General features: G+C 44.9%; 1 protein-coding gene across 1 annotated transcript in view; it reads right to left on the reverse strand.

Moving 5' to 3' along the window:
- FRS3 (fibroblast growth factor receptor substrate 3) overlaps positions 1-20,509 on the reverse strand; it is a 41,453-nt gene extending 20,944 nt beyond the window's left edge. Inside the window, exons 1-5 of the mRNA XM_040421880.1 lie at positions 20,413-20,509; positions 14,744-14,826; positions 14,157-14,343; positions 8,984-9,145; positions 3,134-3,282 (exon numbers count right to left, since the gene is read on the reverse strand). Coding sequence (XP_040277814.1) covers positions 3,134-3,282; positions 8,984-9,145; positions 14,157-14,343; positions 14,744-14,803 — 558 coding nt within the window. The 5' untranslated portion in view covers positions 14,804-14,826; positions 20,413-20,509. The remainder of the gene's footprint in view (positions 1-3,133; positions 3,283-8,983; positions 9,146-14,156; positions 14,344-14,743; positions 14,827-20,412) is intronic.
- Between the last annotated feature and the right edge of the window lie 602 nt (positions 20,510-21,111).

A 21,111-nucleotide genomic window follows, 5' to 3' on the forward strand; every position in this document is an offset into this window, starting at 1 on the left:
TTTTGGAAAGAAGACACCCCAAGGTATTTCGTGATGGGCATAGTGAGTTCATGGAAGTTTTTATTTTTTGTCACAAGTTAGTGGAATATGAGACTTTGTAATAAAAAAAATAAAAATCATCATTTTCCGCTAACTTGTGACAAAAAATCAAAAGTTCTATGAACTCACTATGCCCATCAGCGAATACCTTAGGGTGTCTACTTTCCGAAATGGGGTCATTTGTGGGATGTTTGTACTGTCTGGCCATTGTAGAACCTCAGGAAACATGACAGGTGCTCAGTTTTTTCAGTTTTTCGGTGATTATCTTGGGTAGGGTATGATTTTTGCAGGATGAGATGACGGTTTGATTGGTACTATTTTGGCGTACATGCGACTTTTTTGATCACTTTTATTACCTTTTTTGGGAAGTAAGGTGGGCAAAATTTCAATTTTCTCATAGTTTTTTTTTATTTTTTTTATGGCGTTTACCGTGCGGGGAAAGTAACATGACAGTTTTATAGATCAGGTCGTTACGGACGCGGCGATACCTAATATGTGTAGTGTATTTTATTTTTTTAATTTTTATTCAGTGATAAATGTGTTGGTTTTTTTTTCTTAACTTTTTTCACTTTTTTTTGCATTTTTTTGACCCAGACCCACTTGGTTCTTGAAGATCCAGTGGTTCTGATGTCTGTATAATACAGTACAGTACACCATATAGGGTTCTGTACTGTATTTTACTTACACTGAACAGATCTATGCTTTTAGCATAGATCTGTTCAGCACCATGGACAGCAGAACGCCTGAGAAGGCGTTCTGTTGCCATGGGAACCTTCCCCGTCTGCCACAACTTCGCAGACGGGGAAGGGTGAGCACGGGGCCGGCAGGGGGCTGTCGGGGGTTCTCTCCCTCTCCATCGGGGGGCTGCAAAGGCACAGCAGCCCCCCGATGGGAGAGGGAGGGAGCTCCCTGACCGATGACAGTTAACCTTTTCCATACAGCGGTCCGTACGGACCGCGGTATGGAAAGGGTTAAACGGCTGACATCTGCACAGATGTCAGCCGTTTATACCAGGGTGTCAGCAATGTGCTGACACCCTGGTATAACCACTAGACACCAGTGAATTTTCAAGGGGAGGCGTGCGGGGGATCGCGATCCCGCCTGCCGCACCGCCCGCAACGCCTGCGACCCCCCCCCCCCTGCATCTCCCACCCACATAAATCATGCAGGGGTGCAAATCGTCATTTTGGGCATTTTAAAGTTTCTGATCCCCGCGGTCAGGGACTGCAGAAATCGCAGCAAACCGCAGGTCTGAATTGACCTGCGGTTTGCGGCGATCGCCGATACGGGGGGGTCACATGACCCCCCCCCGGCGTTGTGACAGGATGCCGGCTGAATGATTTCAGCCGGCATCCCGTTGCGATTAACCCCCGCGGCGCCGGAATATCTATTTAAAGTTAGGACGTACCGGTACGCCCTGAGTCCTTAAGGACTTGGGAAATAGGGCGTACCGGTACGCCCTACGTCCTTAAGGGGTTAAAACAAGTCAAAATGAGGCTCAGTAGTGTGTGTGGCCTCCACGTGCCTGTATGACCTCCCTACAACGCCTGTGCATGCTCTTGATGAGGTGGCGGACGGTCTCCTGAGGGATCTCCTCCCAGACCTGGACTGAAGCATCTGCCAACTCCTGGACAGTCTGTAGTGCAACGTGACGTTGGTGGATAGAGCGAGACATGATGTCCCAGATGTGCTCAATTGGATTCAGGTCTGGAGAACGGGAGGGCCAGTCCATAGCATCAATGCCTTCGTCTTGCAGCAACTGCTGACACACTCTAGCCACATGAGGTCTAGCATTGTCTTGCATTAGGAGGAGCCCAGGGCCAACCGCACCAGCATATGGTCTCACAAGGGGTTTGAGGATCTCATCTCGGTACCTAATGGCAGTCAGGCTACCTCTGGTGAGCACATTGAGGGCTGTGCGGCCCTCCAAAGAAATGCCACCCCACACCATTACTGACCCAATGCCAAACCGGTCATGCTGGAGGATGTTGCAGGCAGCAGAACGTTCTCCACGGCGTCTCAAGACTCTGTCACGTCTGTCACATGTGCTCAGTGTGAACCTGCTTTCATCTGTGAAGAGCACAGGGCGCCAGTGGCGAATTTGCCAATCTTGGTGTTCTCTGGCAAATGCCAAACGTCCTGCACGGTGTTGGGCTGTAAGCACAACCCTCACCTGTGGACGTCGGGCCCTCATATTACCCTCATGGAGTCTGTTTCTGACCGTTTGAGCAGACACATGCACATTTGTGGCCTGCTGGAGGTCATTTTGCATGGCTCTGGCAGTGCTCCTCCTGTTCCTCCTTGCACAAAGGCGGAGGTAGCGGTCCTGCTGCTGGGTTGTTGCCCTCCTACGGCCTCCTCCACGTCTCCTGATGTACTGGCCTGTCTCCTGGTAGCGCCTCCATGCTCTGGACACTACGCTGACAGACACAGCAAACCTTCTTGCCACAGCTCGCATTGATGTGCCATCCTGGATAAGCTGCACTACCTGAGCCACTTGTGTGGGTTGTAGACTCCGTCTCATGCTACCACTAGAGTGAAAGCACCGCCAGCATTCAAAAGTGACCAAAACATCAGCCAGGAAGCATAGGAACTGAGAAGTGGTCTGTGGTCACCACCTGCAGAACCACTCCTTTATTGGGGGTGTCTTGCTAATTGCCTATAACTTCCACCTGTTGTCTATCCCATTTGCACAACAGCATGTGAAATTGATTGTCACTCAGTGTTGCTTCCTAAGTGGACAGTTTGATTTCACAGAAGTGTGATTGACTTGGAGTTACATTGTGTTGTTTAAGTGTTCCCTTTATTTTTTTGAGCAGTGTATATTTATTTATTACAAAGGCAAGTTACATTAGTTTATTATTTTTATTATAAAGTATATTCCAAGGTTTAGGTACAGTTTAAATAATTTGTCACATTGTGAGGATACTTTTAAAGCTATTACTTTATTGTACAGAGAATGCTCTAGTATCACAAATGTATGTGAGCAGAATTTTATACATATTAAAATATTATAAAGCTGTACAATTCCCTATTCTATGAAAAAATGTATGTAAAAAATGTGCCACATACAATTATCTGGATTACTAGATACCTGATCATCTGGAGTTAAGCCATGAGTAGAATCCTCCCCAACAGACTGGTGCCTCATGTTTCCCATTGATGGGTGACGTGCTGAAGGGTAAGAAGGTCCATCACGTGGAAAATTGTGAAACCCATTGGGGAAACCAGTGTATCCTAGAACTTGGAGAGGAGCATAAAATAAATAGCTGGCAAACAAAAGATGATAAGCTTAATATATACATTATAAATCTATTAAGGCTAATTTCACATCTGTGTTAAATTTTACAAGATTCAGTTCCATTAGAGGAACAGAAAAAAAAGGATCTGTTAAACGGCCTGAAAAACAGATGCATTCATTGACTTCAATGTTGAAAGAAATTTCGGTTTTTGTTTTGATTTTTTTTTTACCGTATTTTTCGCCCTATAAAAAAATACCTCCTCAAAAACCTAGGTGCGTAGGTGCGTCTTATGGGCGCCTTTTTTTTTTTTTACCATATTTTTCGCCCTATAAGTCTTATAGGGCGAAAAATACGAAAAAAAAAAAAAAAAGATGCCCATAAGACGCACCTAGGTTTTTGAGGAGGAAAAAAAATATATATTTTTTTTTAACCAAATAGTGTGCTTTTGAACTAATGGTGGTCTGTGCATGACACTACTATGGGGGATCTGTGGATGGCACTGTTATGGGGGGGGATCTGTAGATGGCACTGTTATGGGGGGGATCTGTGGATGGCACTGTTATGGGGGGGGGGATCTGTGGATGGCACTGTTATGGGGGGGATCTGTGGACGGCACTGTTATGGGGGGATCTGTGGATGGCACTTATGGGGGGGATCTGTGGATGGCACTGTTATGGGGGGGATCTGTAGATGGCACTGTTATGGGGGGGATCTGTGGATGGCACTGTTATGGGGGGGATCTGTGGATGGCACTGTTATGGGGGGATCTGTGGATGGCACTGTTATGGGGGATCTGTGGTTGGCACTGTTATGGGGGGGGATCTGAGGGGGGCACTGTTATGGGAGGGTGATCTGTGGATGGCACTGTTATGGGGGGTGGATCTGTGGATGGCACTGCTATGGGGGGTGGATCTGTGGATGGCATTGCTATATATGTGTCACCCACAGATCCCCCACCCCATAATAGTGGCATCCACAGATGCCCTAATATACCGGAGCTAAACCTGTGGGAGGGGGGAGGGAGGAGGGGCCGGTGGCATGCAAATGCGGTGGGGCCGGTGCGGTCACTGTACTCCGGGCCCTGCCGCTCACTCACTGCTTTATTGACTAAACCTTTTATATTAATAACCTTCTGATCCCCAGCCCCATCTGTACTACTTACTAAATGTCCTTTACAGGCAGAGCAGGGCGGGCGGCCGAAACTCACTGATGCCACGTGACATGCCTGCGCCGCCTACTTCATTCATAAAGACGCAGGGGCATTTTTACCCCACTTTGGGGGGGGGGGGGGGTGCGTCTTATGGGTCGAAAAATACGGTAAGTCTTGGGTCTTATTTTTTGTTGAAATCAAAGTACAACAGATGGGACTGTTTCCCTCATCAAAACTAACAAACTATTTAAAATCAGGTAAAATTTAATTAAAAAAATAAGCGGCAAATAAAAGACAAACACATTACATGTTGCAAAACATACACCAATGAAGAGCATGCAGAATAATACAATACAAAACATTAGGGGTGCATCGAAATGAAAATTCTGGTCCGAAACCGAAACCGAAAATTCAGGATGCCCTTGACCGAAAACCGAAACTGCCTTTTTGCCCAAATACTTTTAAAATACTTTTTTTTAAAATGATTTTATTAATAATTCTTTTTCATGAATGAAATTCATCTGTGGGTGGCGCTGTTATGGAGAGGGGGATCTGTGGGTGGCGCTGTTATGTAGAGGGGGATCTGTGGGTGGCGCTGTTATGGAGAGGTGGATCTGTGGGTGGCGCTGTTATGGAGAGGTGGATCTGTGGGTGGCGCTGTTATGGAGAGGGGGATCTGTGGGTGGCGCTGTTATGGAGAGGTGGATCTGTGGGTGGCGCTGTTATGGAGAGGGGGGATCTGTGGGTGGCGCTGTTATGGAGAGGGGGATCTGTGGGTGGCGCTGTTATGGAGAGGTGGATCTGTGGGTGGCGCTGTTATGGAGAGGTGGATCTGTGGGTGGCGCTGTTATGGAGAGGGGGATCTGTGGGTGGCGCTGTTATGGAGAGGTGGATCTGTGGGTGGCGCTGTTATGGAGAGTGGGGATCTGTGGGTGGCGCTGTTATGGAGAGGGGGATCTGTGGGTGGCGCTGTTATGGAGAGGTGGATCTGTGGGTGGCGCTGTTATGGAGAGGTGGATCTGTGGGTGGCGCTGTTATGGAGAGGGGGATCTGTGGGTGGCGCTGTTATGGAGAGGTGGATCTGTGGGTGGCGCTGTTATGGAGAGGGGGGATCTGTGGGTGGCGCTGTTATGGAGAGGGGGATCTGTGGGTGGCGCTGTTATGGAGAGGGGGATCTGTGCACTGTTATGGGGAAGGGGATATGTGCACTGTTATGGGCATAACAGTGCACAGATCCCCCCTCCCCATAACAGTGCACAGATCCCTTTCCCCATAACAGTGCACAGATGCCCCCTCCCCATAACAGTGCCATAGACCGATCCCCCTACCCATAACAGCCCCGGCCCTGCTGCTCACAGCAGACTAATCACTCACTGCATCTTTATTTTACCTTACAATCGTGACGCTCCAGTAACAACTCTGCAGGCAGAGCGGAGGGCGGCGTAACGTCACTTACTCACGTGACGCACCTGCTCCGCCCACTTTATGAATGAAGGAGGCGGAGCAGGCACGTCACGTGAGTAAGTGACGTTACGCCGCCCTCCGCTCTGCCTGCAGAGTTGTTACTGGAGCGTCACGATTGGAAGATAAAATAAAGATGCAGTGACTTAAAGTAAACCGCCCGCCCGGCGCGGGTGACAAATCCCAAACCCCATATTTTCTGCCGATATGTACCAATATCGGCCGAAATGGATTAGGCCCATTTTCGGCCAATATTTTCGGCCGCCGGAATTTCGGTGCACCCCAACATATCCCACCCAAAGTTTGACCACTAGAGATCCCATCCTGTTTTAACTAACTGCACCATTCGTCCCCAAATATCACAGTGATGCCTCTCACTATAACCTATTCCAGTATCCATCCCATCTCAATATTCTAGTCCAAATCTGCCAGCCCCAGTCCCAGATACTCAATTCACCTTTGCCACTGCTTTTCAAACAACTCATCCACGTTTCCAACACTGTGTACATTATTATTTTTTTTCATCAAGACAGTTAACCCCTTTTCAACTATTTACGGCTGCATACAACGTGGTGGGAAGCAGGGGAAAAAAATCCAAATGGGCTAGAAAAAACAAACAAACACCATTCTGCCACAATTTTACGGGTTTTTTTTTTTGGTTTTTTTTACACCGTTTCCTATGTGGTAAAACTGACCTGTTACTTTTATTCTCCAGGTCAGTACAATTACAACGATACCACATATGTATAGTTTATCTTGTGTTTTAATACTGAAAAAATAAAAAGTTTGGAAAAAACACAAATATTTTCTTTGCACTGCCATATTTGGACCCTCAAAACTTTTTTTTACTTTTTTATGTGTACGTTGTTGTGTGAATGGCTCATTATTTGCGAGACAATCTGTGCATAGATATCATTCTGGGGTGTGTGACTTTTTGTTCACTTTTTATTAAATTTTTTGAGGGAGGTGATGTGCCCAAAAAACAGCAAATCATTCATTTTGACTTTTTTCCTCCATTTCGCCGTTTGCAGTATGGGATGAATATGTTTATATTTTATATATATTTATGCCCATGATGTTGTTAATTGAAATAAAGAAAAAAAATTATTTACTTAATTTGGATTAGAATGCTTTTCTTATAGACTTTGCATTGTAGTTTATGAGACTTACACTATGGGGGAGATTTATCAAACTGGGTTAAGTAGAACTGGCTTAGTTGCTCATAGCAACCAAACAGATACCACCTTTCATTTTCCAAAGGAGCGGTCAAAAATGAAAGGTCAAATCTGAATGATTGCTATGGGCAACTAAGTCAGTTCTACTTTACACCAGTTCTCTTCTGATCCTCGGTAGGGGGAGATGGTAAACGGCCAGGAGTGTGTGCTCCCGGTCCTTAATCTACCAGATGCTGTGGTCACATTTGTCCAACGTTATCCTCTATCACATACATTAGTCACGTGCTGTTTTAAACTGGAGGCTATGGTGCCCGCTCTGCTGCCGACGTTTACTAGTGTTGAGCAAATCGAGCTTCGGATCATAGATCCGAAATCGATTTGTTCAAACACTTTGTTTTAATGCTGTATGCAGACTTGTATTGCCTCTATGGAGGCAAAATTCATTTCACCTGAAGTCGCACAAGACTTCAGTGAATGAATTCGGTATTAATTTTGACATCTTTAAAAACATTTAAAATTAGCAATCAGAAGTCGGGTTTGGTACCAAGGTACCAGCTGGTACCAAACCCAAATTCGAATTCAGAATTTTAAATGTTTTTGAAGTTGATGAATACCGAATCCATTCTCCAAAGTCTCACGCAACTACAGGTGAAATGAATTTTGCCTCCACGGAGGCAATAGATTTTAATGCTGTATGGAGACGATGTCTCAATACAGCATTAAAACAAAGTGTTTGAACAAAGCTCGATTTGCTGAAGACTAACGTTTACACTGTCTGGCCCTGTCAATCAAAATGCAGATGGCGCAGCAGTTCTGGAGAGAGCTGAGCCTGTAGGAGTAACAGCAACGCCCCCCTTTACTCCTAAAGGCTCATTCTTTAACAGACCTCAGTTCAGACCCCCTCATCTTCATTTGACATCCAAACCAGACCACCAATCTGTATCAGACAGTAAATAAATTATTATATTTGCCTCTCCTGGTCCCAGACGGCACGCCCTTCCTGCACTCACCGCTCCCTGGTCTTCTGCCAGAGCCATGCTGAACTGTGGCCTGATGTCGCATAGCGTCAGTTCATAGTGCACACCTACATCTTGACACTATACGCAGTCAGGACACAGCCCAAAAAGCACCCGGAAAAAGACCTAGCAGCAGCAAGTACAGCCAACGCTAGCAGCGCTACAGTCACTGCTTCCATAATGGAAGCGCTCATTAAAGGGAACCTGTCACCTCCCAAGCCGCCAGCAGTACCTGCGTGTAGCCAGCAGCGTGTTTCTGATGATGCTTTTCTTCGTGAAGGGAGATGCAGCAAAAGTACTGAAAACGTTGTTTTATTCCCTGCCTGGGGCGCTTCTCAACAAATGCTTGAAGTCAAGGGGGCAGCGGCCTCCTTGCTTCAAGTCACTGTAACCACGCCCCCTTCCCTGCCCCTTCGCTGTGACTGACAGCCGGCAGTTCCGCAAAGGCAGCTGAACTCTCATGCATAAGCGCTGTCAGTCACAGCGAAGGGGCGGGGAAAGGGGCGTGGTTACAGTGACTTAAAGCAAGGAGGCCGCTGCCCCCTTGACTTCAAGCATGTGTGGAAAAGCGCACCGGGCAGGGGATAAAACGTTTTCAGTATTTTTGCTGCATCTGCCTTCAGGAAGAAAGGCATCATCAGAAACACGCTGCTGGCTACACGCAGGTACTGCTGGCGGCTTGGGATGGTTTTGGAAGGTGACAGGTTCCCTTTAATATTCACTTTATGAGACGTACTGCTATTCCCCCCCCCCCCCTTTATTTTGGGGGTGAGAGTGTGTGTTATAAAGCAAAAAATATTGTATATGTCACACTGTACTGTCTGTAAATATTGTAATGTTTTATGAAACTGCAGTTTGTTCACCATTTAACAACATGCTTTCAAATATGTTTTTACGCACCTCCAGGCGTCTGTGGGGTCCGGGGCATTTCCAATTCAGCTGGGTGGCCAGTCCTTGTGATCATGACTGGTTCTTCAACAACACTTATACTGTTACGCTGCATTAGTTCCTGCAACAGGTTGAAAATTTCTTCAGCCCGAGAGCATTTAAAAGCAAATATTCCTAAGAGGACAATGAAGAAAAAAAGCAAGAAAAAATAAATAAAAATAAAAATAGATATCAGTAACAAAAATTTTTATGTAAAAAAGATTATTCTGAATATCACCTATTCTTTTGGAATAAACAACCCACTGCAAGCAGGGATTACTTTCCTGTGCATGGCAAACAGCTATTATTTCCATTAAAGGGGTTCTCCAGGACTAAAAAAAAATGATGTCCTGTGTTGGATTAGGACACCAATATCAGATGCACAGGTTTCCAGTGTTTTTGAGTGTCTCGGTGGAAGCCAGTGTACCCAGCTTCATATACAAAAACGCAGAGGACTTGCAAACTCGATGCAGGTGTTGTCCTTTTGAACCTAGGAACTTAGAGGTGCTCATGAACCAGCCAAGCATCTGCCTCATGCACCAATATAAATGTAGATTATTGCCTTAATAAGGGTCTGCTTACCTGGAAAGGATGTGACATCATGCTAAACGTGTCATTAGCCTTCCATTGCCAGACAATGGCCAAGACTGTCCCTTTAACCTCCATTTGGCCATCATATGACAGTAAGGTAAGAAATCGTGTAGTAGACACCAACCAGTGGAGTCCAGTTAACGGTTTTCATAACAGCCTATGGGTGACAGACACCACTGTATGGCATCCATCACTGACCTCCATTAATCCCTTCGTGACCTTCTTCGTATATATGTACAGCAGAAGTCGTCACTTTAAAGATGACGTCCACTTGCGAGTGCGTAGGGGACCACGGCATCTGAGCGGTAAAGACATGGAACTGCATGCCCCTGCGCCCCCATAAAAGCCTTCGATGGCTGAGAACGGGGAAGCTGTTACATTCAAGTGATAGCCCAGAGCCTCAAATAGGCAGGTTATGGCTCTGGGAAGGTGAGGAGTGAAAAATAAAAAAGCAAAAACAAAAACGGAAAATCGCAGGGTCCTCTAAGGGTTAAATGTAGGTGTCAGGACAGTAGGCGATGATCTGTGGCTACTCTACCTTCTGCATACTACAGTTCCCGGGAGCAGCGATCTGCAATCTTACCAGTCTTGGAAAATTGGCTGCATCACTGGACACGGAGCGCTCACATATTCAGGGCCATGCAGGATGCACTCATTTCGAGTGTAGTACAAGAAGCCTGCAAAGCCTCAAGGCCAGCAGACTCTGTAGGGGAGGTACAGGGCACGCTTTTTTTGAACAATATAAACAGCTTTTAGTAGTGAGGGTCACCTTCCTGATCTGGCTAGAATACCTGTCCTTTTAGGCTACAATTCATGTCCTTTTCCGCCGGACAAATAATGCTGCATGCAGCATTTTTTGTCTGGCTGACAGCCGCCATTTATGCTGAAACAGCCTACCGGAACAGGCTGCCCGATCGCCTAATGCTACTGTGAACCTAGTGTAACCCCTCATTATCGTGTAAGTGCAGTTTTTCAGTATGGAGCGAGGATTGAGCTGCTAGGAAAAGGTTAAAGGGGTTGTGTCACTTCAGCAAATAGCATTTACTATGTAGAGAAAGTTAATCCAACGCACCTACTAATGTATGGGGATTGTCCATATTGCCTCTTTTGCTGGCTGGATTCATTTTTCCATCACATTATACACTGCTTGTTTCCATGGTTATGACCACCCTGCAATCCGGCAGCAGTGGCGGCCATCCTTGCATACTATAAAAAAAGCACCAGACTATGTGAGCTCCCACAGTCCCGGCCACCAGAAAGGCTGGCATTTTTTCCTATAGTGTGCAAGCATGACCACCACTTCTGGACTGCAGGGTGGTCGTAACCATGGAAACGAGCAGTGTATAATTTGATGGAAAAATTAGTCTAGCCAGAAAAAGAAGCAATATGGGTAATAACAAGACATTAGTAAGTGGCTTGCAATAACTTTATCTACATGATAAATGCCACTTGCTGAATTGACAAAACCCCTTTAAGTCTGCACTGTATGGAAGACATTCCACCATATGCCTAGACAGCACAATACCGTATAGTCTTCATTCCTCATAGGTATATGATGTATATCTCCAACGCAGTGTCAAAAATGTGATTTGAAAAGCCCCTTACATGAGTTCACTACGAGATATATGCACTGAATCTGGCTGAAGAACTGGTTCAAGCTTCATTAATATTACTCCACCCACATGGTAGATACAATAGGAAAAATTGTGCCATTCTCCACTCACTGAAGATGAAAAATGTTTCATTGTTTGTTGATATTCCTCTGTTTTAAAGGGGTTCTGCACTTTCATTTAACTGATGATCTATCCTCTGGATAGATCATCAGCTTCCGATCGGCGGGGGTCCGAAACCCGGGACCCCCGCCGATCAGCTGTTTGAGAAGGCAGCGGCGCTCCAGCAGCGCCGCGGCCTTCTCACTGTTTACTGCTGAGCCGCCGGCCCACTGACGTCACAACTAGTATCAACTAGCGTGGGAGCGGCTAAGCTCCATTCAAGTGAACAGTCCCGGGTGTCGGACCCCGGCCGATCAGAAGCTGATGATCTATCCAGAGGATAGATCATCAGTTAAATGAAAGTGCAGAACCCCTTTAAGGATTTGCCAATTTTCATCTTAAAGGGGTTGTCCGGGTTCAGAGCTAAACCCGGACATACCCTTATTTTCACCCAGGCAGCCCCCATCTCATGCTCCGATGCGCTCCCTTGCCCTGCGCTAAATCGCGCAGGGCAAGGTCTCTTTTGTTTTCAATAACATACTGCCGGGCGGAAACTTCCGCCCAGCAGTGTGTTCGGTGACGTCACCGGCTCTGATGGACGGGCTTTAGCGCTGCCCTAGCCATTTTACCATGGAGAGCCTGGTATGTCACCGGATCTCCAAAAAATGCCTTTGCCCTGCGCGATTTAGCGCAGGGCAAAGGAGAGCATCGGAGCATGAACTGCTCCGATGCTCCTGTCAGGGTGGCTGCCGGGGTGAAAATGGAGGTATGTCCGGCTTCAGCTCTGAACCCGGACAACCCCTTTAAGGACCAGGCTTATTTTTGCAAATCTGCCATGTGTCACTTTATGTGGTAATAACTTATACTGCGTTAGTGGTCGATATTTGCCAGTTAAAACCAGATAGTAACATCTCCTTTTTTTCTAATCTGTTTTTATTTTCTGATTGAAGATTTTTTGTTCTATTTCTTGAACATGATTATGGGGGTGAGCTGTTCTTATCAGCATTTACAAAGTATTAAAGGGTTTCTGTCACCCCACTAAAGTGATTTTTTTTTTTTTGGGCTAGTTAAATTAGTTATATAGCGATATCTGAAAATATAATAGTGTTCCTTACTTTGATCCAGCAGTTTAGTCAAAAAACGAAGTTTTATCCTATGCAAATTCGGTCTCTACCAGCAAGTAGGGCGTCTACTTGCTGGTAGCTGCTGCAGAAATCCGCCCCCTCCTCTTGTTGATTGACAGGGCCAGCCGGGATCTCCTCATCCGGCCAGCCCTGTCGGCGTTTCAAAAATCGCGCGCCCGTGTTGAATCTGCGCAGGCGCTCTGAGATGAGGAGGCTCGTCTCCTCAGAACTCCCTCAGTGCGCCTGCACCGATGACGTCTTCTATTTCGATGATGTCATCGGCGCAGGCGCACTGAGGGAGCTCTGAGGAGACGAGCCTCCTCATCTCAGAGCGCCTGCGCAGATTCAACACGGGCGCGCAATTTTTGAAATGCCGACAGGGCTGGCCGGAGGAGGAGATCCTGGCTGGCCCTGTCAATCAACAAGAGGAGGGGGCGGATTTCTGCAGCAGCTACCAGCAAGTAGACGCCCTACTTGCTGGTAGAGACCGAATTTGCATAGGATAAAACTTCGTTTTTTGACTAAACTGCTGGATCAAAGTAAGGAACACTATTATATTTTCAGATATAAGGTATATAACTAATTTAACTAGCCCAACAACAAAAAAATCACTTTAGTGGGGTGACAGAAACCCTTTAAGATAATTGCTTTATGGCAGCCTCATGGGCCATAGACACAATGGACAGGAGGGGACCTCACTGACTTCTATGGAAGAGTTTTCTAGGCATGCTGTATGTGCAGAGGTCATTGTACAAGGAAAGGATAGATAAGATGTGATATCACCTTTTGTAAATGGTGGATACTGTCTTATCTATACACAGAGGTGATATCATTACAGGCAGTAAACAAATCTGTACAAACCAAGAAGTGGTGCCAATTATTAGACACAGTGGCTGGTGCAAAATAACTGTATGGAAAATTAAAAATAGCATCATCAAAAATTCATTAAAAATATGTGAAACATAAAAAAGTTAAACAGCAGATAATTTTCTGATGCCACGTTCCCTTTAATTTATAAAAAAGTCAAAAATTTATAGAAAATTTGGAAAAATTTGCTATTTTCTAAATTCGAATTTCTCAGCTTTTAAGACAGATAGCGATAACTCATAAAATAGTTATTACCATTCCCCAATGGCTACTTTATTTTGGCATCATTTTGTAAGTCATTTTATTTTTACATGATGTTAGAAGGCTTAGAAGTAATGTTTCAAGAAAATTTCCAAAACAGACTTTAAAAGGACTATGAAGTCACTTTGAGGGGCTCATATAATAGAAACCACCCATAAATGACCCAATTTGGAGCACCATATGGTTTTTGGAGGGCAGAATTTGCTTGAATGGTTTTGGGTGCCATGTCATATTCGAAAAGACCCTGAGTTACCCCTACAGTGGAAACTGTCAATAAGTGACCCCATTTTGGAAACTACACCTCTCAAGGAATATTATTGAGGGGTGTAGCGAGGGTTTTGACCCCCACAAGCATTTCACTGAACTTAGAAACACTTTGCTGTGAAAATGAAAAATTTCATTTTTTTCAAAATGTTTCTTTAGCCCTAGATGTTTAATTTTCACAACGGGTAACAAGAGAATAGGACCACAAAATTTGTTACACATTTCCAAATTATAACATCTTGTACATTGATGCATCCTATAACGCTACTGATAAATCTCCTTTACTTTTTCCTTTTCGAAGGTGCTGTAGAGAAGCTTGAAAAATACCTTGCCCAGTTTGACAACGTCGCCCACTTTCAAAGGAGAAGAGGTTAGAGTCATATCCATAGCGCCGGAGACAGAGGTAAGGCCATCTTACAGCGTCCCGTTTCCTGGTGTGTAAAACCAGCTCAGTCTGTGTTAGCTCCATAATTCCAGAGCCCAGCTCTGTCCCCTCGTCATCCACGTTGGTGACCTGCAAGAAAATGTAAATGTTTCATTTTAAAAAGGAGATTCTTTTTAGAAGTTTTTTTCTTTCTAACGTTTCAAACAACCCCTTTTTCTTCATACTATCCGTCCTATGAAACATGCATTCAATTAGAGATCAGGAAGTATAGGACAAATAGAAGGGCATACACGTGCAGATTCATATGACATCGGGTTTTTGTTTAGGTTTTAGAAAACAGAAAAAAAAACTTTAAATGCATCACTGACACCTGTATAGGAGTCACTCTGAGCTCTGTATACAAGCAAGCATCTTCTTTAAAACTGACCAGAGAATTTTGCTCCGGTCAAGTACCATCTTCAAAGTATTTACCATCTAGGTACAAAACTGCTCAATTGCACAGACTTTTAATACTTTGGTACATAGTTACTTTGAACTTGGTTGGATGATTGTCTGGGAGTCCATCTCGACAGCTGCAGCAGCTTCCCATTATATCAGCACGTGAATTTTCCTCTGAAAGCACAAATTAGTAGAAATTGGTTACCTTCTACAGAAATTAACGTTTGCGTTCATTTAGTGAAACACAGGCAGAAAAAAATGCTTGGATGGCAACAACAGAACTAAGTAACAGCCTACTACCAATGTTGTTGTATGGATATGAAGAATCAGAACTCATAGGGAGCCACTTCCACAAGGTGGCGCTAGTAGGATGGTTCTCTTTGCTTGGGAGATGCCTCTTTGTTTAATGTTTTCCCATGGAGTATTGCTAATGAGTCTCTATAACATGGAGCACTTCCAGTAAGTCTCCATACAGGGCTGGCCTCTTTAACCACCTCAGCCCCCAGTGCTTAAACACCCTGAAAGACCAGGCCACTTTTTACACTTCTGACCTACACTATTTTCACCATTTATTGCTCGGTCATGCAACTTACCACCCAAATGAATTTTACCTCCTTTTCTTCTCACTAATAGAGCTTTCATTTGGTGGTATTTCATTGCGGCTGACATTTTTACTTTTTTTGTTATTAATCAAAATTTAACGATTTTTTTGCAAAAAAATGACATTTTTCACTTTCAGTTGTAAAATTTTGCAAAAAAAACGACATCCATATATAAATTTTGCTCTAAATTTATTGTTCTACATGTCTTTGATAAAAAAAAAATGTTTGGGTAAAAAAAAAATGGTTTGGGTAAAAGTTATAGCGTTTACAAACTAAGGTACAAAAATGTGAATTTCCGCTTTTTGAAGCAGCTCTGACTTTCTGAGCACCTGTCATGTTTCCTGAGGTTCTACAATGCCCAGACAGTACAAACACCCCACAAATGACCCCATTTCGCAAAGTACACACCCTAAGGTATTCGCTGATGGGCATAGTGAGTTCATAGAACTTTTTATTTTTTGTCACAAGTTAGCGGAAAATGATGATTTTTTTTTTTTTTTTTTTTTCTTACAAAGTCTCATATTCCACTATGTTGTGACAAAAAATAAAAAAACTTCTATGAACTCACTATGCCCATCACGAAATACCTTGGGGTCTCTTCTTTCCAAAATGGGGTCACTTGTGGGGTGGTTATACTGCCCTGGCATTCTAGGGGCCCAAATGTGTGGTAAGGAGTTTGAAATCAAATTCTGTAAAAAATGACCTGTGAAATCCGAAAGGTGCTCTTTGGAATATGGGCCCCTTTGCCCACCTAGGCTGCAAAAAAGTGTCACACATCTGGTATCTCCGTACTCAGAAGAAGGTGGGGAATGTGTTTTGGGGTGTCTTTTTACATATACCCATGCTGGGTGAGATAAATATCTTGGTCAAATGCCAACTTTGTATAAAAAAATGGGAAAAGTTGTCTTTTGCCGAGATATTTCTCTCACCCAGCATGGGTATATGTAAAATAACACCCCAAAACACATTCCCCAACTTCTCCTGAGTACGGAGATACCAGATGTGTGACACTTTTTTGCAGCCTAGGTGGGCAAAGGGGCCCATATTCCAAAGAGCACCTTTTGGATTTCACAGGTCATTTTTTACAGAATTTGATTTCAAACTCCTTACCACACATTTGGGCCCCTAGAATGCCAGGGCAGTATAACTACCCCACAAGTGACCCCATTTTGGAAAGAAGAGACCCCAAGGTATTCGCTGATGGGCATAGTGAGTTCATGGAAGTTTTTATTTTTTGTCACAAGTTAGTGGAATATGAGACTTTGTATGAAAAAAAAAAAAAAAAAAAATCAGCATTTTCCACTAACTTGTGACAAAAAATAAAAAATTCTAGGAACTCGCCATGCCCCTCACGGAATACCTTGAGGTGTCTTCTTTCCAAAATGGGGTCACTTGTGGGGTAGTTATACTGCCCTGGCATTTTCCAGGGGCCCTAATGTGTGGTAAGTAGGTAAATGACCTGTGAAATCCTAAAGGTGCTCTTTGGAATATGGGCCCCTTTGCCCACCTAGGCTGCAAAAAAGTGTCACACATGTGGTATCGCCGTATTCAAGAGAAGTTGGGGAATGTGTTTTGGGGTGTCATTTTACATATACCCTTGCTGGGTGAGAGAAATATCTTGACAAAAGACTACTTTTCCCATTTTTTTTTTACAAAGTTGGCATTTGACCAAGATATTTCTCTCACCCAGCATGGGTATATGTAAAATGACACCCCAAAACACATTCCTCAACTTCTCCTGAGTACGGAGATACCAGATGTGTGACACTTTTTTGCAGCCTAGATGCGCAAAGGTGCCCAAATTCCTTTTAGGAGGGCATTTTTAGACATTTGGATACCAGACTTCTTCTCACGCTTTGGGGCCCCTAGAATGCCAGGGCAGTATAAATACCCCACATGTGACCCCATTTTGGAAAGAAGACACCCCAAGGTATTCAATGAGGGGCATGGCGAGTTCATAGAAATTTTTTTTTTTTGGCACAAGTTAGCGGAAATTGATATTTTTAATTTTTTTCTCACAAAGTCTCCCGTTCCGCTAACTTGGGACAAAAATTTCAATCTTTCATGGACTCAATATGCCCCTCACGGAATACCTGGGGGTGTCTTCTTTCCGAAATGGGGTCACATGTGGGGTATTTATACTGCCCTGGCATTCTAGGGGCCCTAAAGCGTGAGAAGAAGTCTGGAATATAAATGTCTAAAAAATTTTACGCATTTGGATTCCGTGAGGGGTAGGGTGAGTTCATGTGAGATTTTATTTTTTGACACAAGTTAGTGGAATATGAGACTTTGTAAGAAAAAAAAAAAAATAATTCCGCTAACTTGGGCCAAAAAAATGTCTGGAGCCTTACAGAGGGGTGATCAATGACAGGGGGGGGTGATCAATGACAGGGGTGTAATCAATGACAGGGGGGTGATCAGGGAGTCTATATGGGGTGATCACCACAGTCATTGATCATGCCCCTGTAAGGCTTCATTCAGACGTCCGTATGCGTTTTGCGGATCCGATCCATCTATCAGTGGATCCGTAAAAATCATGCGGACGTCTGAATGGAGCTTTACAGGGGGGTAATCAATGACAGGGGGGGTAATCAATGACAGGGGGGGTAATCAATGACAGGGGGGTGATCAGGGAGTCTATATGGGGTGATCCCCACAGTCATTGATCATGCCCCTGTAAGGCTTCATTCAGACGTCCGGATGCATTTTGCGGATCCGATCCATCTATCAGTGCATCCGTAAAAATCATGCAGACATCTGAATGGAGCTTTACAGGGGGGTGATCAATGACAGGGGTGTAATCAATGACAGGGGGGTGATCAGGGAGTCTATATGGGGTGATCACCACAGTCATTGATCATGCCCCTGTAAGGCTTCATTCAGATGTCCGTATGCGTTTTGCGGATCCGATCCATCTATCAGTGGATCCGTAAAAATCATGCGGACGTCTGAATGGAGCTTTACAGGGGGGTAATCAATGACAGGGGGGGTAATCAATGACAGGGGGGTGATCAGGGAGTCTATATGGGGTGATCACCACAGTCATTGATCACGCCCCTGTAAGGCCTCATTCAGACGTCCGGGTGCGTTTTGCGGATCCGATCCATCTATCAGTGCATCCGTAAAAATCATGCAGACATCTGAATGGAGCTTTACAGGGGGTTGATCAATGACAGGGGTGTAATCAATGACAGGGGGGTGATCAGGGAGTCTATATGGGGTGATCCCCACAGTCATTGATCATGCCCCTGTAAGGCTTCATTCAGACGTCCGTATGCGTTTTGCGGATCCGATCCATCTATCAGTGCATCTGTAAAAATCATGCGGACATCTGAATGGAGCTTTACAGGGGGGTGATCAGGGAGTCTATATGGGGTGATCACCACAGTCATTGATCATGCCCCTGTAAGGCTTCATTCAGACGTCCGGATGCGTTTTGCGGATCCGATCCATCTATCAGTGGATCCGTAAAAATCATGCGGACGTCTGAATGGAGCTTTACAGGGGGGTGATCAATGACAGGGGGTAATCAATGACAGGGGGGTGATCAGGGAGTCTATATGGGGTGATCAGGGGTGATCAGGGGCTAATAAGGGGTTAATAAGTGACGGGGGGGGGGGTGTAGTGTAGTGGTGCTTGGTGCTACTTTACTGACCTACCTGTGTCCTCTGGTGGTCGATCCAAACAAATGGGACCACCAGAGGACCAGGTAGCAGGTATATTAGACGCTGTTATCAAAACAGCGTCTAATATACCTGTTAGGGGTTAAAAAAAACACATCTCCAGCCTGCCAGCGAACGATCGCCGCTGGCAGGCTGGAGATCAACTCTCTTACCTTCCGTTCCTGTGAGCGCGCGCGCCTGTGTGCGCGCGTTCACAGGAAATCTCGCGTCTCGCGAGATGACGCGTATATGCGTCCAGGCGGAATGAATCAACCACCTCCAGGACGCGTCTGTGCGTACAGCGGTCCGGAGGTGGTTAAGGAAAGCACCTAAGCTGCATCTCAGACATCACATTCATCCAGCCAGAAACCTACACTGTATCGCAGGCACCAGGGGCGTAGCTAAAGGCTCATGGGCCCTCGTGCAAGAGTTCAGCTTGGGCCCCCCTTCCCTCAGTGCTTTGTGGCCACATTGCCTTCGTGCTGCCTGAGGCAGAAATTGAAACGGCACCCCCGCCTCATGCCAAATACTTGACCTAACCCCTTCCCTCCAGTCAGAGGTCTAACTTGAACAACATGCACTTTCTATAATACTGTTGTCTTCATATGCAGCACAAGGGTCGTTGGGCCCCCTCAGGCTCCTGGGCCCGGTTGCGACTGCTACCTCTGCACCCCCTATAACTACGCCCCTGGCAGGCACCCATGAAACAGCTATATGTTGATGAATATTTAGCTTGGCTATATTCCCTCATTATGTCCCAAATTTAACTCTTAGGTACCCCTTACCACAAGATGGTGCTAGCAAGATGTTTCTCCTTCCTTGGGAGATATCTCTTTGTAAGAGCTCATTCAGAAAGCCGTATAAATGAGTCCTGGGCGAGGACCCATTCATTTCAAAGGGGCCGCAAAAGATGCGGACAGCAAACCGTGGTTCTGTTCTGCGGCTCAGCAGAAAAAATAGAGCATGTCCTATTCTTGTCCACAATCACAGACAAGAATAGGCGATTTTCTATTATGGTTGCGGCCATGTGCGGAACCAAATTGAGGAACGCACACAGACGCTATCCGTGTATTGCGGATCCGCAAAGCACTACAGCCGTCTGAATGGGCCCTAACCGGTAGGAAAAAAAAGAAGGAAGTGGCCACCTTGGAATTCTCTGTAACACTTATCTGGTCAGCTATGAATTTTTGGCCCCAGAGTTCAATACTGTCCTATAATGTAGCCAGTGTATAAAACCCAAAAACCTAAATTCCCATTGATAAAGGATGAAAAAGGATGTAAAACGTAATGAGAATTCAACAAATCAAGACACTGAGCAAAATCAATCTTTTTTTTTTTTTTTTAGAACATACAGCATAGGTGCACTGATCCCACTAGAAAATAATTATCAAAGTTAGATACTGGAGGGACAAACATAACAGTAGTACCCAGGGCTCCTGATGAAGGCCCAGCCTTAAAATATATATCTTGAGTATATAAAGAAAAGGATTTTGTACCTTAATGAGGCCATAGATGAAGAATATTCTCTGTAATCAGGGGCCATAAATGCCACTCTGCTGCACCATCTCCTGTCTTGATGTCATGGACCCAGTGAGGCTGGAGAGGGTTACATGACAGCCATCAATCCAGATATCACCTGTCGGGAAAAAGAAAGGTCCAAACTTTTAGAAACTCAGTGTAAGATGAGGCTCAGGGGCAGAGCTGCCATACATTTCTGTTTTCATTTATGCCAGAAACTGAAGTACATGATGCAGGTAATAATACAACAGATTGCTGTATAGTATTATGGGAAATTATCCAGCAAAACTTGGAATTCATTCAATCTGCTCTTTCTGAACTCACTAGCCAAACTAGCCACAACTTACTATCAGTGACTGACAGCCTTCTCTGTATAAGGCTGGTTTCACACGGGCGTTGCGGGAAAATGTGCGGGTGCGTTGGCGGGAACACGCGCGAATTTTCCGCGCGAGTGCAAAACATTGGAATGCGTTTTGCACTGGCGTGAGAAAAATCACGCATGTTTGGTACCCAAACCCGAACTTCTTCACAGAAGTTCGGGCTTGGGATCGGTGTTCTGTAGTTTGTATTATTTTCCCTTATAACATGGTTATAAGGGAAAATAATAGCATTCTGAATACAAAATGCATAGTAAAATAGGGCAGGAGGGGTTAAAAAAAAATAATAATAATTTAACT

The sequence above is a fragment of the Bufo bufo genome, chromosome 3 (assembly GCF_905171765.1).
Source record: "Bufo bufo chromosome 3, aBufBuf1.1, whole genome shotgun sequence".
Classification (NCBI taxonomy): domain Eukaryota; kingdom Metazoa; phylum Chordata; class Amphibia; order Anura; family Bufonidae; genus Bufo; species Bufo bufo.